The 24,976-nt window shown below is 41.5% G+C and overlaps 1 protein-coding gene across 2 annotated transcripts in view; it reads right to left on the bottom strand.

Annotated features, from left to right (window-relative positions):
• The window catches only part of BMAL2 (basic helix-loop-helix ARNT like 2), a 57,550-nt gene that overhangs the window by 11,569 nt on the left and 21,005 nt on the right, over positions 1-24,976 (bottom strand). For both annotated transcript variants that reach the window (XM_037033881.1, XM_037033882.1), the window contains exons 2-9: positions 24,599-24,749; positions 21,410-21,567; positions 16,341-16,420; positions 14,511-14,603; positions 12,480-12,597; positions 11,464-11,607; positions 602-839; positions 31-137 (exon numbers count right to left, since the gene is read on the bottom strand). In XM_037033881.1, the coding sequence (XP_036889776.1) occupies positions 31-137; positions 602-839; positions 11,464-11,607; positions 12,480-12,597; positions 14,511-14,603; positions 16,341-16,420; positions 21,410-21,567; positions 24,599-24,749 (1,089 nt within the window). The remainder of the gene's footprint in view (positions 1-30; positions 138-601; positions 840-11,463; positions 11,608-12,479; positions 12,598-14,510; positions 14,604-16,340; positions 16,421-21,409; positions 21,568-24,598; positions 24,750-24,976) is intronic.

Raw genomic sequence — 24,976 nt, forward strand, 5'->3', positions numbered from 1 at the left:
TATCAAAACCTTGTCCCACTCAATGCGTACCTGCTTTGTGCTTGTCAGTCAAATTACTGTGGTCATCCTGATGAAAATATTCATAACACGAAGTTCCCAAAAGTTCCTGAGGCAGATAGCCTAAAATTGCTGTTGCCCTGGTTATAAAATTGAAAATAAACTTCAGAATTGGTGAACCAACTCCCTTTGAGAATTCTTCAGGTCCACCCATACGTGGTCAGGTATGAGGGAAGCGGACAAGGGATGAGTAGCCCAGGTGCCTCACCGGGCTGGCTCGCTGTGGCTGCCCTAGACCTGGCTGGAGCTGCAGACCAGAATGGACACCCACCCGATGGACACCAGAGTATGCTGGTTCTACCATTTGCCAATAAAACTGTGGCCAGAGACCATGCCCAGTTTCTGCGCCACTGGCTAAGAAATATTCCAAGTTTACATTTTGGCTTGAATGAATTTACTGATATATCCATAATGTTACTTCACTTAGATTTTATTTCCTGTTCTAAAGCCTTAAAAGACTAAGTCCAGCAGTGCTAAGCCACATTTTAATAGCCTTAAACATCCCATTGCGTTCTGACCATTAAGGCGTATAACTGTTACCAACCTTTGGTCCACGTAGACAAATTTTCCATTCACTGCAAAACGGGTTATAAATTCTGTTGGCTTCACTTTAATCCCCCCATGGCTCTGTGGGACGATATGTGGGTATAATCTCCCAATGGCAACAAGGCAGGTGAAATTACTGTCTTTCTTATTGTCCCTTTCTTCTTCCGTTCCAACAGTACTCGGGGGCCAGCTTCTCAAGTAACCAGTGCAGTGGATAGTACAGAATTTTCTGTGATCTGTTTCAAAAGATTTTTAAAAAGAGCATTTGTCAATGTTATCTCCGTAAAACTAGAAATAACAATAAAATAGCATTTGAGTCATTATGAATAAATCCCCAAATTTCTTATATTGACACTTATAATTGTTATATAATAACTGTGCTAAGAAATATTCTCTCAGTATGTGAAAATATGAACGGGGAATAATATTCCATTGAAAAAATCATCAATTGTGTTTAATAACAACCTTACTCTTAATGTGTTATTTTTCTCAGGAATTAAACTATATTTAAAAAATAAGCAGATTGCTTCAATTTAGTTTTAAATAAGTCTATAACTATTACTAAGTCAATTTTTAAAAATACAGTAATTTCTATGTTAGAAAAAGTCAAACTTCATGCTCTCTTGCTCTTAGACACAGATACTGTTTTAGCTCATTAAAATTTTAATACATTATATTCAAAAGTTTACAGGATAATTATTCATACATTTTTAAATTCCCTTTTTCTTTTTTCTCATTATTATCAACCCTTAAGTTTGTTATGTTAGTACTCATAATGGTTAAAATAGATTATAAAACCATTTTAGAGAACATTTGGAGAAATGTATAATAAAAGGTATAAAAATACATTTAATTCAGATTTCCCTTTCTGGGAAAAAAATTCCAAGCAATTAACTCATAGGAAAAAAGTTGTTGAACAGGTTTGACCAGGAAAGTAAAAAAATGAAAAAATCCATATGCTCAAATATCAGGAAATGCTTAATAAAACAATGAAATGCAAAATAAGCATAAAAGATAGGCAGCATATAGATTATGGCAATCCAAAAAAAGTGACTTAAAGGTTAAATAGAAGGAAAAAAGGCCTGGTAAAAATTACTTAAATGGTTTGTGAAAACATTTACAAAAGACCAGAATAGTCACTGTTTTAAATAGGCACTATTTGGTAAGACTGTTATTACAACAATTCTCTTAAAAACATTTTTTTAAATACATGATATGGACTGTCTTATCAAATGGCAACTAACAGTAATAGCAAAGATTTATGGAACACTTTCTGTGCTATGCTCTGTTTTAAGTGCCTTAACTGTATAATTCATTTAATCTTCTGAAGAGTCCTGTGGGGTGTTCTGACATTGTTCTCACTGGGGTAGGAGCCTGCAGTTAACACCAAGGTCACAGCAGGGAGGGGTGGGGCTGAGGTTCACTTCCAGACAGGCTGGCTCCAGGCCTCCCTTTCTGGGCCCCTAGTGCCCTGCTATTTGATGACAGTGAGTGCTCTGTCACAGGAGGTGTTCAAACAGGAGTTGCCTGGATAATGGAGGGGAGAGGGTACAAAAAACTATTCCAGTTACAGGGAACAGCTGCTGCAAATCAAGAGTCTGTGATGGGGAAATGGAGAACAAAGGAGGCAACAGAATTTGACCTCTGTCAGCCATACACAGGACTTTGTATTCAACGTCTAACCCACAGCACCCCTCGGTGATCCAAAGACTCCTTAAATTACAAGTCATTATCCTTCCAACCCCAAACCAAGTGTACCACTTATCCCCTGTTCTGTTTAGCATCACCATAAGCAACCCGGGTGGGCAGAGCTGTCTCCAAAGACCAGAGATAAGAGGTCAAGCAGAGAGTCACCGGTGTCAGACTTAGGAAACCAGACGGAATGCCCTTGAGGTGGTCAGTGCTCAGAGGCTATGTCCCGTGGCCCTACAGCATCTGCTGCACCCGCACCAGAGACCAATGGATTCCGGGTGCATTCCTGAGTTACTGATTATCTTACCAAGATAAACGTAAGAAATACCTGAGATGTTTGGAAGCAGCCATCCATCCTTCATCAGCCTTTGATTCAAAAGTTGAGATATGCGAGTAATTTTATCCCTATCTTAGAAGCTTTTTAAAAGTCTGAATCTATGGCATTACTGTGAGAATCAGGGTAGAAATCATGTTTTTTAATGTCAATCTTGCCTATTTTTTTAAACCTTATTATGGAAAATCTCAAACATACGCAAAATCAAAGAGAACAGTACGGTTGACCCTGGAACAATGCGGAAGCAGGGAGTGGGGGATGCTAATCCCCCAGCAGTCAAAAATCGGTGTGTAGGCTGACAGTGACCAGAGCGGGCAGGGGAGGGAATTTCAGGGGAAGAGAGGGAAAGGTGTGCAGGAACAAGTATAAAGGACACATGGACAAAAACAAGGTGCAGGTGGAAACGGGAGGGAGGTGGGGAGGACGGGGGGTTGGGCTGGGATGGGAGTAAAAAGCAGAAAACTGTACTTGAGCTATTAAAATAAAAAAAATTGGTGTGTAACTTCTGACACCCCCCAAACTTAACTAATAGCCTATTGTTGACCAGAAGCCTTACTGACGACAATAAACACGTATTTTGTACATTATATGTATTACATACCACATTTTTGCAATAAAGCTAGAGAAAAAAATGTTAAGAAAATCATAAGAGAAAATATATTTACAGTATTTACCGAAAAACAAATCGGCATGTCCATGTAGTACCAACCCATGTTGCTGTGAGTGATTCATCACTAATTTTGGAAAAAGCCTTTCGATAAATCTCAAATTCAGCTTCAATTGGTATTGAAAAAACTGCTTTCTACTCTCGTCTTTTGTATTTAAATGTAACTAAGGCAAAACAAAACTATGGAGACACAAGATTAGGGTTTGCAGGGGTGGTGGTAGGAAGTGATAAATAAGCAAAGCATAGCATTTTTGCCAAGATAAATGAAGATAATTTGCATAATGATGCAGCTATGTCATTATATAATGGTAGTTGTACAAACCCACAAAATGTACAGCATCAAGAGTGAACCCTAAGGTTAACACACTATGACTCTGGGTGGTTAGGATGTGTCAACGCAGGTTCGTTCCATCCTTGGTAAAAAATACGCCATTCTGGCAGAAGATGTTGATAATGGGGGAGGCTATACATGCCTGGGGGTCAAGAGTATACGGGACATCTTTCTACCTCCCTCTCAATTTTGTTGTAAACCTAAAACTTCTCTAAAAATAATCTTAAAAATAACAAAACTTTTCATGTAACATATCACGGTTAAAAGGGGAGAAACACCTTGTATTAAACTTCATCATTAACAGAGTGGTCTTCAAACAGTCCATTGCATTGGCTTATAACTAGTGGAAAGAACAACTTAATAGCAACTACACTGTAATGCAAAATACAATGATCTCACTGACAGGCATTCCCCTTGGCTAAAGTGCCACGCAAGATGATCTCGTGCATGGCAGTCATCCCTGTGGCAGCTCAGCGTTCCATTATGCAGCGATCTTATCCTGGTCCCGGCCTCTGTCTATGTGTCTGTCTGCAGGCAGTTCTCAAAAACCAGGTTCTGCACAAAAAGTCCTTACTGATTGTTAACACATGCCATCGCCATTCCTTAGGCCAAGTCACCTCGTGCCTTTGGCACACAGCTCTGGAGTGTCACGTGACTGCTTGGGTCAAGTGCTTTGAGCAAATTAAAAAGTCTCTTTTTTATTTATTTATTTTTATTTATTTATCTTTAGAGGGGAAGGAGAGAGGGAGAGAAACATCAATGTATGGTTGCCTTTTGTGCGTCCCCTGCTGGGAGTTGGCCCGCAGGGAACCGGACTACAACCCAGGCATGTGCCCTGACTGGGAATCGAACCGCAATCCTCTGGTTCACAGGCCTGCGCTCAATCCACTGAGCTACACCAGCCAGGGCCTAAAAAGTCTCTTTTTGAGCAGATATTTGACTCTCATCGCAGGCATGTATGTAGCCCAGCTTGATGTGGAAGCAAACCTCTGTGTGTGGGCAGGAATACAGTCCTCCAAGAGAAGTCAACCCACGGGTGTGTGTCCACTGCAGAAATCACCCACAGTGGATCTCTTTCATCAATAACCTTTGGCATCTAGGAAGCTACTTAAGTACATGGTGTGGCACAGTGGAAAGAACAGATTTAATGCTAGATTCTGATTCTGCCACTTTCTGTGTGACTGTAGACAAATTCCATAATCTTTTTAGGCTTCAGTTCCTTCATCTGCAAGATGGGGGTGGTTTGCATAGTGTTGTTATGAAGATTAAATTAAGACTGATGCAAAGTACCTGGCACATGGATTTTACAAAATTACTAATTTTTTCTTGCTTTTTTTATTTTCCTTTTTTTTTTCTGAGTCATAAATAATGGCTTTCATTTGTGGAGTGCTTACAAAGGGCCAAGCACTGCATCAGCCACATATGACCCTAATCGTACTCCCACGTATTATCAGTCTGCTGGGACTGCCCATAACAAACATACCACCGACTGGGTGACTTAACCAATAGGAATTTAATTTTCTTATAGTTCTGGAGGCAAGAAGTCCAAGTTCAAGGTGTTTGCAGTTGGGTTCTTCCTGAAGCCTCTCTCTTTGACTTGTACACAGGAGACTTCTCACTGGACCCTCACATGCCCCTTCTCTGTGCCTGTGCGTCCCAGGGGTCTCACCCTCTTCTTCTGAGACACCAGCCACACTGTATTAGGGCCCCATTTTTATGACCTCATTGAACCTTAATAACCTACCTCTTTAAAGGCCCCACCTCCAGGTACCATCACATTGGGAGCAAGGGCCCCAGCGTGTGAATTTTGGGGCAAACATATGCAGAACCCCATGTTTCCATGTGTTGAAAGGAGCTCGCCTGTAGCTGCACAGTTGTTAAGCAGACCTGCCATTAAAACCCTATGAAGTCGGAGCCCTGGTCCTGGCTACTGTCCCAGCACCTGACGGGGACACTTGCAGGGCTGTCGGGAGGCAGAGCTCGATGAGGACCTGGAACACTTAATAATGCCAGTTCCTTTGGTTCATCACCAAATTCAACTATAAGTCGGTCTTAATTGACCATTTGCCATATATTCTTAAAATATCCACATTTTCCAGTGAGATTATCAATATTTATTTCAAAGGAAAGAAATTTACCCTGCCTCTCCTAGAAATCTCTGAAATTTACAATAATAAAAAAGTCCTTTTAGAAACCACATGGACAAACCAAATTTGATTATTACATTCTTCAAGAATGATGTTTAGATTTTTTTAACCTACGACTATATACATATGTTTCTGCTGAAGATTTAATATTTACCAGACTGCTTCCAAATACTGTAACAGAACCATGCAGTCGCCTAAAGCACATGTCACTTTCCTTTGTATATCTGCACAGGATTAGAAGACCACACATAGAAAGTATTCTACTTCCAAGATTACCCTCAGTGACTGACTGGGGCTCCCACGGTTAAGAAAAACCCTCCAGGATGCATGTATGCAGTCCTGTGCTTTCCTAGAAGTTCACAAAAACAGAAGTGAAAAATCTAAGCCGACAGAGAGAGGGAGCCCAGACAAGGTAGGGTCCTACCACCAGTTGTGACTTGTAGCGCCACCTTTCAAGCCCAGCTGTAAAATGCCCATTTGATAACCACACGTTTGATTTCAGTAAGGCCCAGATGGCTTTGGGTCCCACAACAGAGCCTCTCCAGATTTACTTCTGAGAATTATGGTAGAGAAAATGATCCCAGTCGTCTGCTGCCTTAGCCACGAGTCCCATAACAAAGTACTACAGACCGGGGGGCTTAACCAACAGGTATTTATTTCTGCACAATTGTGGAGGCTGGGATTTGGAGATCAGGATGGCACAGCATAGCTGAGTTCTGGCGATGGCTCTTGTCCTAGTTGGAGGCAGCCACCACCTAGCTCTGTGCTCCCAGGCAGCAAGCTCTCTGTTCCTTCTTCCAAGGGCACTGATCACCTCAGGGGGCCCCACTCCCGTGGTTTTGCCTAAACCTAACTGTCTTCCAAAGATTGCATCTCTCGTTTCTCAAGCAATGGTCTTCCAATATTATTTACTTTACACGCTATAAAAAATTGTAAGCCTTTACACATATAAATTACACAGATCTACTTTTGTACTAATATGTCTACACTAAAAGCTAAATTAAAAATATTAAAGGATAAAAAATGTTTTAAGAACAAATTTTATTAATATTTGAAAGACTTGAAAACTTAAACTTTAAAAATTATAATATACATTACTTAATAAGGTAGTACAATTATGCTTTGACATTTTTTATTACAGCTGTCATACAACATTGTATTAGTTTCAGCTATTCAACATAGTGATCACTATAATAAGTCCAGCCACCATCTGTCCCTGTATCAAGTCACTACAATATCATTGACTGTGTTCCCTGTTCTGTATATCACACCTCTGTACCTTATTCTGTAAGTGGAAGTGTGTGCCTCTTATTTCCCCTCACCTTTTCAACCTACCCCCCTCCCATCTCACAACCACCAGTTTGTTCCCTGTGCCTATGAGTCTGCTGCTGGTTTGTTTGTTTTTTATGTTCCACATGTAAGGGAAATCATGCTGTATTTGTCTTTCTCTGTCCTATTTCACTTGGCATAATACCATCTAGGTCCACCCATGTTGACACAAATGGCAAGATTTCATTGTTTTACTGCTGATTGTACCATCATTTCATCCAATCGCCCACTGACAAGACACCTGGGTTGCTTCCATACCTTGGCTATCACAATATCGCTGTAGTGAAACTAGGGGTACATGTATCTTTTTGAATTAGTATTATCATCTTCTTTGGATAAGTACCCAGAAGTAGAAATGCTGGGTTGTACAGTAGTTCTATTTTTAATTTTTGGAGGAAATGCCATACGGTTTTCCTTACTGGCTGCACCAAGTTACGACAGTTCCCGAGGGTCCCCCTGGCTCCTCATCCTGGCCAACACGTGCTGTTTGTTGATTTACTGATGATGGCCCCTGCGACAGGCGTGAAGTGATACCTCCCTGTGGTTTTGATTTGCATTTCCATGATGATTAGTGATAGTGAGCATCTTTTCACACGTCTGTGGGCCCTCTGTATGTTCTCTTTGAAGAAGTATCTGTTCAGGTCCTCTACCAATTTCTTAATTGATTGTTTGTTTTTGGCTATTGACTTATAAAAGTCCCTTATATATTATATATTAACTCCTTATCATATATATATTGCAAATATCATCTATCAGTTGTTTCCCATTTAGGTTACCTTCATTTTGTTGATAGCATGCTTTATTATTTTTAAAACCATGGTTAATATATTGTGAAACAGTGATCTGAAAGTCTGATTCTAAGCTTAGTTTTCATTCTATTTTCTTTTTCTTCATAGCACTTAGCACCATCAGCAAGGATTTTGTTTTATTCACTATGCTGGCCCCAGTATATAGACTAGTGTTTGGCCCATAGTGTGTACTTAATAAATACTTATTTTTTTTAATTAATTATTTTTGAATACAATACCATATAAGTGTGTTCTTCCACATCCCTTCCCTACTCCATGTTCAATGACCTCATAAAGGTAGCTTAGAATTAGCCACCATGTGACCCTTCACACCACAGGAATTGGCAAAGGTACAAATCAGGGCTTGATTTGCTATTTGGTTTTTTCCTTAGTCTCTAGAACTATGCAAGTGATAGACAAAATGTTAATATTGGATTAAACTTAAAAGTGTGTTGTGCCTGTTATTGTTATGTAACAAATAGCCCAACAATATTGAATAAATAATCTTGCAGTATTAAAAAAAACAATTACCATTTTCAACAAAGTCACTCATCTCATTGAAAAATGAGTGAGGTTCCAGCAACAGGTCTTCATGGTTTCACTTTCATCTTACTTGATACCGGAAAGGAACATATCTGCCAACATTCTTATCGGGACTAAGAAAACCGGCGGTTGAACAGTAACCAGCACACCACTGCCCCTGGCCCGTGTGAGCCTGCTGATCTAGTCCCAGCTGGCTCCCCTCCTAACACTGCCTGCAGCACCTCGGGCCTAGTCACACGGGTCTTTGCTGAGACCCTCAGCACTCCCAGTTTTCCCACTCAGGTCTTTAACACTTGGCTTTCTATCCCGTGAGAGAATGTTCTCTGAGTATTTTACAGTGACTACTTCTTCCCAGTCCCTGTCCTCATTATCCCATTGTATTGGCTTCATTGTACTTTCTACTGCCTAAAATATTTAGTAATTTACTTGTTGAATGGCTGCATCCTGTCCCTGTAACAAGAGGGTCACTAGAGCAGTGACCTGTCTGCCTGTTTCCAGCCATTGCATTCAGTCTGGTGCTCAGCACACGGCAGGGACTCAGTAACTGCCGACTGTCCAAAACCTACTTAATTAGATATTACCATGTCAGATAATGATCTCGGCCTTATGGCTACCACTTTTCACTAAAAGTGGGGGGGGGATCTTTTCTGGAGACAAGATTATGGCAGAAGCTGTGAGAAAGTGCAAGTGGGCAAGAAATCACCACTGACAGAACTTCAGCCACAGCCCTGGGTATTGCTGCCCAGGGCCCGCCTTCTCCCTCCCCTCCTTCTTGCTTCTGCCTACTCTTGTGTTCTTAAGAGACCCCCACCCTTGAGAGAAGAGTCTATACGATGGTTCTCAAAAAGAACAGAGGCTGAGATCAAACCTGTGAGGCTGTGAGGCTTAGGCAACAGAGAGGAAGATGGTGGGGCAGGGGGTGGAGGATGAAATCAGGTTTTACAAAGTAAAATGGTTACACTGGGCATTAGCCAGGCACCAACACAAAGATGACTAAAATCTGCGCTAGTACTAAGTCAGTCCATGTGGAAACGTTTCTCTTCCAAAATGAAAGACAAATTAATCTGGTGATCTTTAAAACACTCACAGAACTTGATACCTTTCGCCTCTACTCAATTCCCACCTGGCATCAAACACCACCGAGACCTCAGCCTGTTGCAGTGCCTGCAGTGTTCATCTCACACTCAGATCGAGGTGGAGATGGGGTGACTCCAGTGTGCTTGTGTCTATGCAACATGGTAGAAATTTGTGTTGTAAAACCTAAGGATTAATGTACTATAGCCCAGTGCCTACATGGACTATGGCTCCTCGGACCATCCACACAGAAGAAATATTCCTGACCCAGGAGAGTATTTCCACATTATACGGCCAAGTCCCAATATCAGATCCATCCGAGGAAGACGGAGCAGGAACGCTGAAGTGACGGCAGTCATGGCACTTACCATCTACTCTGCACTGTCCTGAGTTGAGGTGCTTTATTGCTCATAGCATTTGTGATGGCTCACAGCAGGTGTCAAGTCTCACCTTACTAGGAACGGCACTAAGCACGTATCATGTGTCAGCTCATTTAATCCCGACAATAACCCTGTGAGGGAGGTTCTATCATTATTCCCCTTTTACAGGTGAAGAGAGTGAGACCCAGAGGATTTAGTCGTTTTAAGTTACGTGGTTGATCATAAGTCAGGATTCAAATCCGAACAGTCTGGCTCCAGAATCTACGTATTTAGCCATGGCCCCAAAACCATTCGCCCTGTGAACATCCTTGTTTTACAGATGAGGAAACTGAGGCTTGGATGGGTTAAGAAACACAGCTAGCAAGAGGCAGAGTTGAAATTTGATCCCAATCAGCTTGACCTCACAACCTCTTCGCCAGCAGCCAGATGGGAGTTCAACCACACAGGAAAGTTAGACAGTGAGCTCAGAGCCAAGGGCAAGAGGGAAGCCATTGATAGTCTACAAACAGACCCACCCTGAGGACTGCTGATTCATTCTGCCTTTGTTTCTTTATAGCATAACATTAGTGAACGGGGCTTTACATTTGAGTGCGAATTTGCCAATTTCATTTTCTGTAAGTTATTGAACCTATTCAAGTCTCTCCTTGATTCTAAAGCAGAGGTAAGAATAGCATTTTCTCGGGGATTAAACCCCTTAGCACAGTATCTGGCAGAGAGTAAGGGTTTATTAAATGAGTCTCAGTGATTAGCATCTTTGGTGGTTACCAAAAAAGACTCTGACCAACAGTCGCAGATAAACTGAATCGCACATCTCTATATAAATCTCCTTTTACAGACGTCAAAGCAAATCTTATGTTAAAATTTGCACAAGGAATTCTATATCTGATAGATTAATATCTTCTTAGGCAAAAACATCATGAGCCCTGGCCGTGTGGCTCAGCTGGTTGGAGTGCCACCCCATATACCAAAGGTGGTGGGCTCGATTTCCCCTCGGGGTGTGAACAGGAGGTACCCGACTGATGCCTCTCTTCCTCTCTCCACCCCCTCTATCTCTGTAAACAAATCAGTCAATCAATAAACATATCCTTGGGTGAGGAGTGAAAAAAATCACAAGACATTTTGTAGTCCATTCAAAATGTAAATATCTGTAAGATAAATCTATTTTAAAAATACAAGAAAGCAGAACTAGAAATATTTACCAAAGAACCACATGTCATAAAAATTAAAACTACATTTGTAATATCTTAGCCACCAAAGTTAATCAAATCAGGCTCTTGCAGTATTTCAGTGTTTTTTGAAGACCTAACTTTGATATTTTAGAAGAAATAATGGAATTTCGTAACTCAAGTTTTATTTCCATCTCTTCCCATTTGATAGCCCCCAAACTGTAATTTCAACAGCATGCTTAAAACCTTGAGCAATAAGGAATATATGTAATTACTTGATAAATTTGAAAGACATCTCCTCGGGTGCTTTTGGCCTCAATTATTTACCTTAACCATGTACCTTGTTCTTTTCTGTTCATAAAATACTTAAGACATTAATTTTATATCCATGCCTTCAAAATGACGATACCTTTCCTCCTTGCGTCGGGCAAGCACTCACTCTCACCCTTGACGGAGACCTTACAGCTCCTTATCCGACAGAAGAAGGACCGCCTGGAGCCAGAGCACGCGTGCATCCTTCCTGCGTGGAAGGCGCTGGGAACTTGCACACCAGCTTTCACAGGAGGAGGCGGCAAGAGAATGGGTAGAAAAGAGTATTTTCAAATAACTTTGAAGTGTGTATCTCCTAACATTTTTTCTGATCATCTATTACATTTTTTATAAGTGAAGAAAGAGAAATGGTTATTTAAAACAGTACCATTGTACAGCAAGCCAGGAAGTGAAACATATCAAAAAATGTGTTGGCCAAGCAATTGTATTTTTGACAACTTATAAACTTGCAACTTGCCGTTATTCCCCCTCCCCACGGGGTGGAGCATAAAGCCAATACAAATGAAATGAAACACAAATTAAATAAGAAGAAAACCCCTCAATTGTAGTAGTAATCAATGGGATAAAGCATCATTATTTTTATACTATAAATGATCACTTGGTACTAACCATTTTTAGAGAAATATTTTTAAAGAAAATAAAGAATACTTATAACTCTCAGGTAAAATTTATACAAGGTGTTTCACCCATATAAGAGAATAATTGTCTCTCAGCATATAGCTGAATAATAAAACTTCACCAATAGTGAATTTATTTCATGGTGAAATAAAAAATTTCACCAATTTTTTATCCCAAAAGATACTTTCTTGTAAAGATTTTGTTAGAATATGAAAAATAGCACATATGAAGCAATCACATTTTCCTCAAAGCAACTTCACATAAATATATTTTTACATGTGTGTGTGAATACAGGAATACTCTATATGGTTATGTTGTTTTTTTAAACTCTAAGGCTGATGACTGTAAAGTTTACCACATAATTCTCCTTTTGATAAAACTGTAATTAGCTAACTTTTCAGAAACACTGTCTAGCTGGGCTTTTAAGTGACAATTACATTTACATTAAATGGTGAGCATGCAGACACGAGCACTTACTTTTGGCATCTATTAGCTTCTCTTTTGGTGACATATCAGAAGAAGACAGTTGTTCCTTTACTTTGGCAACATCTTTCGGGTGTAAGAAGTCAAATAAGCTTTGTCCAGTCAAATTAGCCTATTTATAAAGTAGACATTCATTTAAAGTCAGTACTTCTTCTACATTTGCTCACACAGACACAGGATGAATACTTTCTTAATCTCGGAAATACACCCACTACACTGTGTGACATTAACCAAGTTAACCAAGTGTTAAAAGCAGGGTCATACCTGTAGATAGAGAAATAATACACACACATGGGACCGGAACTGGGTACACACAGACCACACAGAAGCACCTAACCACTAATATTCTATTTACTCTTACTCCTCTTGTTAACACTCCCCAATTCATATACATTACTTCTAAATCATATTATGATTTACTTTAAACTTTATCTTTGGTAAAAGGAGAGCGATTATAGTATCATATGGAAATCATAGAATAGCTGTGACCATGTGGTATAACAGAGGTTTATCACACTGCTTTAAAAAAGTCACCATGCTATTGAAAAACAAAATCCAGGCTGGGGCACCTCCCACTTCCCATTCCACCTTTCCCAGCATGCAGAGCCTTCCTAGGGCTGTGCCTTGGACGCTCTGTGGTCTCATCACCTGGAATTCATTATTCTTTCCCTACAAACTCAGCCCCCTGGCCAATCCAGCCAATTGCCCTGGAGTCCCTCTCTCAACCCAGAATCTCCTCCTCACTTCTCTGCACATCTTAATGCTTAGCAGACACTCTACTTTGCATGAGAGCACACATGCAGCCCTGAGCCACAGTGACCGCCCTGCTCCTGACCTCCCTTATTACCCAGGTAGACATTCCTACAGAAGAGAGAACAAAAGGACCGGAAGGTACAAGTAGCCGGGATTGCCTGGCAGTTAGATACCTCATTTAAAAAGCTAGCAATCTGGTTTATGCCTCAGTCTATCATGTGATTGGGTAATATAAGTCTACCCCAGAACTCTTCTTTACAGCGAATCAACTTTCTGAGCCTGAAAAGCTGGGACTAGACCCTGCCCCATGGGAATCCCCAAGTCCTCCTCAGCGGTCAGTGAGTCTCTGGGTGGGCCTGTGAAATGCAAAGTCAGTGCCCAGTGGGACTGGACTCCATGTCCCTATTGGGAACCTCAGTGCGACCTTGAATTGTCAGTTAACTTAGTGTGCGTGATAGTCTCTGTTTCCAATGAGAAGACAGAATAATCAGGGATTGCCGCCTTTGTGCCCCCAGCTCTCACCAGCTGCGTGTTTCACTTGGTTCTAATTCCTTCTGAATTCGGGCTCATAATATCCTCCTTTGTTATTTAGCGCATTATTGATGAATGTCATGAATGCCTTATCTCTCCAAATTTCCAAATTTGAGGGGGAAGAAAGGCTGAAATTAGTGGGAGTTATTTAAGATGGAATCTTTTGCTATGTGATTTCTAAAAGGAGACTGCAGGTTAACTTACTCTGTTGGATTATTTTCAGTGCTATAGCTTTGGATAACAGGTTTACATTAAGTGCTTTTCAGTGATGAGGATGTAAAGCAATTACACAGCTATTTAAATAAAATATGCATTTCAGCATTGGTTGCCAGAGCTTATACCAAAAGCTGTTATGCAATGCATATAACTTAGTAATAAATAATAATGCTCTCTCTTAAAGAAAACAGAGAAGTGCGACTAGTAATTTTCAGACACTGTCACATAGGACACTTTATTTAGACTTTACATCCTGAGAGACAGCTATAGTCCTCATGTCCACCTTTTTTACATAGGTGAAGCTGAGGTTCAGGGAAGTGAAATAAGTTGCTGAAGGCCAGAAGTTAACACTCTTGTCAGCAAGGGCAGCGCGGCACACTCAAGGCACTATCCCCCCATTACCCCTGAACCTCCGACTTGGCAAACCTAATGCCACCGCCCAAGGGAAGGAGAGGTTCAGAGAGAGAGCTCTGAAATCTGTTCAAAAAACCAGATACAGTGTAGAAAATATCCTATTTTACATACCTGATCATAATTAAGTATATTGGAGACTGACTTAGAAACAAAGACAATTTTTCCTCTTTCACATCCAACCACAAACAGGAAGCCTTCTGCAGCCTAGGGTATAAAAATATAAAAGTAAATTTTTAAAATCTTATCTGCCTTTCTCACACACACACATTCAGCTTCTGAGGAAATTACTGTAGCAATAAAACTAGCAAAGTGGTCACATTATCTAGTAAAATTAATTTTAAGAAATTTTCTTTCCACTCAAAGAAGACAAGCAACCCGATTAAAAAATGGGCAGAGGACTTGAACAGACATTTCTCCAAAGAGGACATACAGAGGATCTAGAGACACATGAAAAGATGCTCAATAACGCTAGCTATCAGAGAGATGCAAATTAAAACCACAATGAGATACCACTTAACACCAGTCAGAATGGCTATCATAAACAAAGAAACAAACAACAAGTGCTGGAGAAGTTGTGGGGAAAAGGGGACCCTAGTTCACTGTTGGTGGGATTGCAGACTGGTACAACCACTATGGAAAACAGTATGGAATTTTCTAAGAAAACTAAAAATGGACGTGCCTTTTGACCCAGCAATTCCACTCTTAGGAGTATATCCTAAGAATCCTGAAACACCAATCCAAAAGAACCTATGCACCCCGATGTTCATAGCAGCACAATTCACGATAGCCAAGAGTTAGAAGCAACCTAGATGCCCATCGGTCAATGACTGGATCAAAAAACTATGGTACATTTACACAATGGAATTCTATGCTGCAGAAAGAAAGAAGGAACTATTACCCTTTGCAACATCATGGATGGAACTGGAAAGCATTATGCTGAGTGAAATAAGCCCGGCGGTAAAAGACAAATACCACATGATATCACCGTTAACAGGGATCTAAATAAAACAAACAAGCAAGCAAAATATGACCAAAGACACTGAAATAGGGAACAGGCTGACAGGGTCCAGAGGGGAGAGGGGAGAGAATCATAGGGGAAAAGGGAATGGACTCACATGAACAAGTATAAAGGCCACATGGACAATAACTAAGGGTGGGGGGCGGAAATGGGAGGGAGGCGGGGAGCATGGGGCGGGGGGCGGGCAGGGTTGGGAATATAAGACAGAAAGCTGTACGTGAACAAGAATTAAATAAAAAAAATTATTTAAAAAAAAGAAAGAAATTTTCTTCAGATGTACATAAATAGATTTATAAACAACATCAAATGGGACCCCTATCTAAATTAATGTATGGGTAGTTCATGGGTAGTTCACATGGGTAGTTCAGCCAGCGAATACTGAGTTGAAATATTTCACAGTATAAAAACTCTACACCGCTGCGTACAGAAACTGGGCAAAGACACAAAACTGCATCAATAACAGCAACTGCCTGTGGGCCAGGGGTGAGGAGGCAATGAAAATATTGTACTGCACACCTTTTTACACCTTTTGAATAATGATAAGCTGCCAATCAAAACTAGGTTAAAGAATTCTGACACGACACACCAGCGATGCCCCTGAGACACACCCAGGGAGTCCCCTGTGAGGCGGCCTGTGCGCGAACGGACGTGGGGACTCAGAGGATGAGTCTGGCACTCCCACGTGACGTTTCTGGCACTCTGTGTTTAATTCTACTGCCTGCCTGGCCCCGTGTCTCAGAACATGCCTGGCTTCCCTCTCTATTTTCTTCAGCCCAAGCTAATAGGGCATGGTTACTTGTATAAATTCCATATTAAAGGGAATTTGGTGTGATAACAGAAAGCAAACTGAAGAAAAGTTGCCTCCCATTCAAATGAAAATGAAAGGACGAATACGATTTAGGCAAACAGATTTCTTTACTTACCTTAAGGATTAAGTGTCTGAGCTCATTATCCTGTATAAATGAAGGTCGATAAGTATCTCCTGTATAAGAATTTGTAATCCCTAAAAATAAACAAGTCAAAAGTCACTGAAAACAGAGTAGGGTAGGACATGCAGTAAGTGCTCAACAAACGCTAGCAATGCTGCTGCTGGTGAGGACGGAGATGGTGTTCATTGCTCTTTTTCCTTGTAATGACTAGATTAAAAATTCCTGCTTTTAGATGGTAAATTCTTGGAACTACTTATTCCTTAATATACTCAAATGTGTACACAGTAAGAACTGTGTATATTCATTAAAAATCAATTAATACAATATATCGTCCATAATAGTACAGAACAGTATTCAAAAATCTAGTTATTTTTATATCTTAGTGTATTAAAATTGATCATATGAATTACCCTGAATGGATTTTGCATGTGACCCTTTAAAGATCATGTGGATACTTCTGATAATACGCAGAAATATATAGAACATAATTCATGTTCCATCCTTAGCAAGAGCTTATTGTATTTTTTTAAAAACAAAAGTCACTCGAGCAACCGAAGAACTGATAAAGAATTATCAGGTCAAAATAAGGGTGCCTTGAGGGCATCCACCAACCTGGACACAAGAAAGCCTTTCGTGGCCACAAAGGGATGCAGGAGGCAGTCCACTAAGCCTAGACAGACGTCCTGTCCCCAGACAGCTCTGGGCAAGGGTGATTCAGAGGTCAATCAACTTTCCCTCCTTTATGCTCCCCAACTTCCCTGACTCCAGGCCCCTCCTCCTGAGGACTGCAAGAAAAGTTGCTTTCGCAAGAGAAATTTTAACCACAAATTGACCCTTGGATGGATTTATAGACCAAACTCACCAATTACCTAAGCAGTGGGGGAAAACACCAAGCCAGAATATCAAAAACACCTCATGGTAGGATTTGGTCAAGCTTTCTCAGACCAGTAGCACCCCTAAGAGTCTGGGATAAAGCAAAAGAAAAGTCTTCCCTTTCAGAATCTATTTTCTAGGTAGGCTTCAAAGAATCCCCTAAATGATTTCTTATTGTTGTTACCACTACACAGCAGCCCGGTAGGAGAGAGCTGAAAGGGCTGAAAGATTCAGGCTCGGAGTGGTGTGCCAGGGCACAGCAATAAATCAACCGGAGTGAGCCAGTGGCATTTCCAGGTCTGGCCGGAAGCCACGTTGGCAAGAGTACGCCAGGGAAGCCCTGGTAGTGTAAACCAGTCAGAATGGGCGAGCCCTGACTAGGTGAGCGAGCGAGCAAGGACGTGCGAAGGAAGAAAAGGGGCAGTAAGAGCAGAGGTGGAGCTGGGGTGAGGTGAGTTAATACAAAGCGTGCTGTGGCGTGCGGGGCACCTGCCAAAGACGAGCAGGTACCAAACTTAACTCTCAGATTACTGACGGCAAAAAAAAAAAAAACAAAACCCAACAACAACAACAAAAAACCCCAACAACAAGGAAACAAAATCACTTTCATGACGATGTTTATCAGGTTAAAAAAAGTCAATATGATAATAATAATGATCAAAATGACAATTCCTCCTCCTCTTACCATCACCTCCATTACTAATAAACAGCATACTCACATTTCATATGTATTAATCTTTACTCTTAGCAATAACTCTAAAAGGCAATTGCATTATCCCTACTTTATAGATATGGAAGTTGAGGATTAGAATAGTAAATATCAGTAAGTCACAAAGCTATTAAGTTGGGGAGCTGGGGTTTGAGAGCTTGTTTGGAGGTTCTAGCAGGGGAGCGCAGCTACTCGTATACCCTTGACCAAAGACCAGTCCTCTCCTCTAGTTGGGAAGGTCGACCTCTTCGACCGAGCGCGCAGCTTCGGGAGGGACGCACCTGGATAGGTGAGGGAGGAAGGGGACACCTGCCTAGCCAGCCAGATCAGCCGAATCAACCCTGGCGATCAGTGGGGTGACAGATGTCACAGCCAGATCGCCCTCACATCCGGGGAGCTGGGATTTGAAGCCAGGAGGTTGGCCCCAGGACCCACAGGCTGGCACTACTGTCCCAGGTACTGACACCACATACAGAGTGCCCACAGGTTCTCTAGAAGCACACGCTGCACAGCAGGGCTAGTCCAAAGGTGGTCTGCAGACAGACCACTGGCATCAGTCAACTGTGGTGGCATAAATACAGAAATGAAGGATAAACATTTAGACGCTTTTGCAGAAATGCAATGCTGTGGCATCCCAGCCCATGAACATTTTTCCAGTAACCAACTATTATATTTTACAAAGGGTGGGGGTGGGGAACACTTGCTCTTCACCCAGATAGTTTGAGAAGCACTGTTGTAAAGTGAAGTAGAAAAGTCATCTCACCATCCTTCTCTCTGTAAAGTGATTATGTATAGACCAAAATCACATGATCCGCCTGCAGCCCTCTGATGATCCAGTGTCACTTATGGGGAGCAAGTAGAGGGTACACTCTAATGTGTGCCCTGCGATGCAGACACCACTCCAGGTCATCTCATTAATGGTGGCACTCATCATGCCAGGGTCTGGTCAGGACTGGTGATGAGTAGCTGACAGCATCGCTTTGGCTCAGAAAGGCCAGTGGTGAAATCTACACTCTGTTCCAAGAAATCTTCTCTAGATGTAAACAGGATGTCAACTCACACCTCCACTGTAACATTTATCCCACTAGGTTTTGCTGATCTCTTCATGGGTCCATCTCCCCCAAGTGGCCGTGAACCCCTAGAGGACAGAGATCTTGCCCCATTCAATTTTATATGCCCAGCACAGAACAGGGGCCACGTGCACATTTGTTGAATTAGTTGATTGATGCATGGCTTCTCCCTTAAGTCTTCCTCCCTCAGGACAATGACAAATGTGAAAAGTATTGGGTAATTTTAGGTTTGCAATCAAATGGCCTCAGCTGAGCCTGCAAATGTTCATTGCTAAAAGATTTTAAGCAAAATATTGCATGCAGCTTATGCAAGACTTAGCAGTAGGTAAAAGAGAATCTTATTTTTTATTTCATTTCACAATAGACATATTTAAAAAAGACTGTCAATCACGCTCCCAGCAGGAAGCCTGCCAGGCAGTATCCCAGCATTGGAGCTGCTGTCCGTGGCGCTGAAGGGACCCAGGGCTGCCCTGTCCTTCCCCACCGCCTCCTCCCCACATCTGCACAGAGTCATCGGGTTGGAGTGCACGCGCCATTTTTCTACCATATGTGGAGATCTAAGAAAGATGATTTAAAGTGTCTATTTTTACAACTTGCACAAACAAGATGCTATTAAACAGGCCTTTAATAGCTGTCTGTAGCTTTACTTCCTAATTTGTAGATGCTTCCCCCGTCCCCTACCTCTTTCAAACTGAACAGATTTGCCAGGATTTTTTTGTTCACTATGAAATAAGATGTTCCTTGTCCGGGCTCCAATTTGCACTGGACGTCCAGGTTAACCACGCTCTCCCCTAACCCACTTTCATTGGACTTGGCCAAGTCCCTTCCCCTGAAGTAGATTTTCCTTTTCCTGGCATGCAGTGTGGGGCAGAGATCTAAATAAGGCCCTTGGTCATCCTTTGGTTATTCCTTTTTAATTCTTTTTTTAACTCTAAAAAAGCCCCTTTCACTATAATCTTTTAGGTCTTTACAAATCTGAACTGTCAGAGTCTCCTCTGTGGCCTGCAGCTCACTCCTCTGCCAGTTCTCCTTAATATCAGCTTAACTTAGCGCTCCCACATCCAAAACTCAATTCTATCTCCATCATATGCCCCACCTCCCCCGGCCAGTTGGACTGGGGTTACTCCCAAACCAGATGTGATTTTGACCACACACACACAGACTTCGATTTAAAATTCAAGTTCAAGCCCTGGCTGGTGTAGCTCAGTGGATTGAGTGTGGGCCTGTGAACCAGCCGATCGCAGTTTGATTCCCAGTCAGGGCTCATGCCTGGGTTGCAGGCCAGCCTCCAGCAGGAGCCAGTTCCCAGCAGGGGATGCACGAGAAGCAACCATACATTGATGTTTCTCTTCCTCTCTCCTTCCCTTCCCCTCTAAAGATAAATAAACAAACAAACAAACAAACAAACTTATGCAATTTTTAAAATAAATAAATAAATAAAATTCAAGTTCAAGCTGGGGGACTGTTCAGGTTAGAAAATGACCACGCATACCCAAGGAGCAATAGCGAAGGACCCCCTTCATCCAATGTCTAATACATGTGAGAATCCCTTAGGATAGTAAGGTGCACTGCATTGTAAGGTCCTACTACTTATAAATCTGAATGAGGTTTTAAGGGAAATTGGCTGACTTTAAGGAGATTTTCTTTTCTAAGAATGGAAATCTGTCCCTGGCTGGTATAGCTCAGTGGATTGAGCGCGGGCCTGCAAACCAGAGGATCGCGGTTCGATTCCCAGTCAGGGCACATGCCTGGGTTGTAGTCCAGTTCCCTGCAGGCCAACTCCCAGCAGGGGACGCACAAAAAGGCAACCATACATTGATGTTTCTCTCCCTCTCTCCTTCCCCTCTAAAGATAAATAAATAAATAAAATCTTTAAAAAAATATTTAAAAAAAAAAAAGAATGGAAATCTGCCAATAACTTAATATTACATTTCCTTATATTACATTTCTTAATATTACAACACTATAATACTACATTTCAGAACTTCTAAAACACTGAGAGGTACATGCCTGCCATATACGTATATAATTATATTACAAACTATACACACACACATATGGCAAGCATAATCACCTTCATATTACACATGGGAAAACAAGTAGAAATGTGAAGACTTTTCAAAGTCATAATAGTAATCTTAAGGTAAACCTTTCAGCAGAACCAAGTTTTCTGACGTCCACATCAGTATTCTCTCCACACACAGAATATGGACAAGCATCAAATAAATGCTTCTAAAGCTAAAGGACAACTTTGTACGGTGTCTCAGTAGCCAATAACAATAAGCCAACCTCAGTTACAGGGAAGACCTCCCAAAGCCAAGCGTGAGGCCATTTTCGAAACTCACTTTTTTCTTTTTTAGAGGTGATCATTTTTATCGTATTTTTTCCCATTACCATTTAGTTAAACCCACCTTTTAAAGCCTTGAAGTGTTGAACGGCCATCCTTAACACTGTGAGTTTGTCCAGTTTTCGTGCCAGGGGCTTGCACTGCGGGACCATTGCAGACAACTCTTCAATCAGGTTATTCATTCTATCTCTCCTCCGCTTTTCAGTCTGGCTATGAGCTTCTCTATGAAGGAAAAAGAACCTCCTTCGAGTTTCCCATTGGACAGACCCATGTGGCCCCAGAGGCACGAGCTGGAGCACGTGGGGAGGCCAGCAAGCACACCTGTTCATCCCACCTTTGGCCCTGCCGTTGCTATTCAGGGAGAGAAGGGAGCTTTTGCGAACAGGAAGAGAACTTATAAGGTTCACAGTGTTTTCACCCTCACCCATGTCCTCGCTCATTCCTTACCCTACCCTATTTCCTGACACCTTGAAGAACTAAGACATTTGTTAGAGAGCCACAGAAGGTGGTATTTTCACATCCCTCTAGTCTTAGAGAAAGAGATGGTGGCCTTCTATTCAACCCTCACTCCTCTGTGGTATTTGCTTAAACAATCATCCGCATCTTAACCTCCTTCCTTCTCATGGCTCCTTCTCATGGGTCTACACATGTGCTCGAGTCTCTTTCCTCTGAAAAGAGCAATCCTTTCCCTTGTTGTAGGGTTTTTTCCTTGCTACCATCTTCCTGTCAGCCAGCTTCCTGAAGGTACAATCTCCACTCTGTCTTTCATTTCCCAGGCACTTCTCCATCTGTTCAAAGTGAACCTATCACAATCCCCTCTCCACTAAAACTATTCTAGGAAGGCTCATCCTTATCTTACACAACCCCTCGAGTTTGACGCTGTTTACATTCCTCATTCTTCACCGGGCTTCAGTGACCTCTCCTGCCCCTCCACCCTCTCTGCTCAGCTGAGTCCCCTCAGTCCCTTTACTCAGCCCTTCTGTCCTTAAACACTGGAGTCTCCCATGATTTTCTCTTTGGCTCAGCTCCTTCCTCACCCCATAGCTTCACCCTAAGAGAGCTCATTTCCTCGGAAGGCCTCACAATTATTCATAAGCTGCTTACTGTGGAAATCCCTATTCTGAACCCAGTATAGGGTTCTTCCTGACGTTTGGAACAAGAACACATACCTTAGTGACCCCCAAATATGCTTAAAACCTAAGAAATCTCAAACTAAATGCATTCTCTGCATTTTGCCCCATTTTAATTCTCCTTCCACTAGCCCCAATTCACTCTTCTTTCCATAGGATTTATCTTGGTTGGTGCAATAGATTCATTCTAGACTTTTCTTCTTCATCCTGAAATGCCAAATAAACACAAACTGCCATAGATTCTGGTTTTTTAAATATTTCTTAAATATGCTTTCTGCCCACTGTTTGTCACTTACAATAGCTCATTGCACTAACCCCAAAAGGCTTTTAAATTCATGTCCCTTCTTCTAGTGTTCTCCCCTCCTAATCTTTCCTAACTACCACTTCCAGAATTATTGCTCTAAAACAAATCAAATCATCTAATCTCATTGCATAAAACTGTCAAAATGCATTTCCATTTCCCAAGAGGAATGGCCAGACTCCCTAATGACACCCCAATTTTCTCCATCTGCTGGCTCAGCCTCTCATCTCCAGGTTCACCTTTCCATGTCCCCTCCCTACAGCTCCAAATGCCATACAGCAGCAGTGCCAAATGGCTTGCTGGTCCTCAGACACACCAGATCATCGCATACCTCCTCTGGGTCTTGCTCCTTTCCAGGCCAAGGACCAGGAAAACCCCTGCTCCTTCTTCAAACTCCAGCTCAGGTATTCTTCTGGGAAGCTTCCTTTGACTGCAGTGTGACAAACCACTTCCCTCTGTCAGCCACCTCAGCACCTTCTAGGCCACTACTATATTTCCTCAAAGCTAAGCCACCATCAGTTGTAAGATGCACTATTATTTCATGCATTACAAGGAGCGAAAACCACTGCCCATTACCAGGAAATGCCACAGATGGCAGAGACATTTTTCACGGGTGATAAAATGTAGGAGGAAATGTATACCTTAGATTTCAAGAATTAGCTATTTTACTCTTCACCCTTGACTCTAAACATCTGTCTCCTACACCACGCAAGCCATGACAGCTCCCTAACCTCTATGTAAGAAGAGTTTAGGGGAGACAATCTGATGGGGAAGAAGATAAGGGAGAGAACCACCTGATCTTTTTCACTTTCTTTCCTGGAATCTATTTTTCTACACAGAAGTGGGGAGAGGCGCTGATGGGGGAAGATGGAGCTAAACACCCCCCATCCCAGCCACTCTCTCTAGGGCAATGCGGCTCCTGGAACAAAATACATAGTACTTTCAGGTAAACTGGATGGAATTCACATTACACGTGTGTTTCCGTACAACTGAGTTATCTACTCATACTTTGGCCTACTTGTGATAATTTTTTAGATTATGACATCCTTCTAATCATAGAGTTTTAATTATCCCCTGGCTAGAATGATCACCTCTTGTTTCTACCAGTGTCACCCATTTGAACAGACAGATGCCTGAGCCCAGGGAAGGGGGCAGAAGGAAGGACATGCTCTCAGAGCCAGGGTGTGGAGGGAGCTGAGAACAAGGTGACAGTGAGGCCACTGTGCAGACCAGTGAATGACAGAGGCCAGAAGCCGGTAGACCCAGAGGAAGACAAAATAACCAGTTTTTGAATAAGGAACTTTACTTGGAGATGCAACTGAAAAAAGATTTCCAGAGGATTTTATTAAGGAAAGGCATATTTATCCAGAAGCTAGTTCTCCGTCTAGTTAGCAGGGCTCTGCCTCCTAATTCTGTGCAGTGTTACTGACACTTTGAATCATGTCAGAGTTTGGTAGAATCACATCAATAAAATAGAACTGGCCATGTTACCATGGAATTAAATGTAATGAGTGAATTAAAAAGTAACCTTTTTTTTTGCTTTAATTGAAGAGAATTTTTTTCATAGAATCTTTTAAAATTTAATTTAATTTATTTTTTTTTAGTTTTTAAAAATTTATTTAATTATTTTTCAAGTACAGTTTTCTATTACTCCCATCCTATCCCACCCCCGTGCTCCCCCCCTCCCTCCCATTTCTACCCTTCTCAGTTGTTGTCCATGTATCCTTTATATATGTTCCTCTAAATCCCTCCTCTATTTCACCTTTTTCTTTTCTTCTGTAGAGTTAACAGTTTCATGGGGCTAAAGGAACAATTCACTTACTGGGAAGGATCCGAATCACTTCCTTTTCGTTTTCTTGGGAACTCTGTCCCGTGTGGGCTGAAGGAGCCAGTAGCTATGGGTTTTGTCCATGCGCCCATGTGATTGGTAACCATGGGAACAACGAACTGGTTGTCCTCTATCAACACTTTACCTATGAGAGAACAAAGATAAAGCACAATAAGATATCTAGTGTTAAACGTTAACTGATACTTTATACATATCCATATCACACATCTTAAATGGCTTTCCTATCTTAGAAATATCAACTAAATAACAACATAACATAGAATAATTATGTATGTTCAAGTATTAGTTAGAAATGTATTTGTTAGTTCATATTTTTAAGTTTATTTTACCAATCTAAATGTTAAAGAATGA

This window comes from Sturnira hondurensis, unplaced genomic scaffold (genome assembly GCF_014824575.4).
Source record: "Sturnira hondurensis isolate 20B ecotype Veracruz unplaced genomic scaffold, ASM1482457v3 Scaffold0021795, whole genome shotgun sequence".
Taxonomy (NCBI): domain Eukaryota; kingdom Metazoa; phylum Chordata; class Mammalia; order Chiroptera; family Phyllostomidae; genus Sturnira; species Sturnira hondurensis.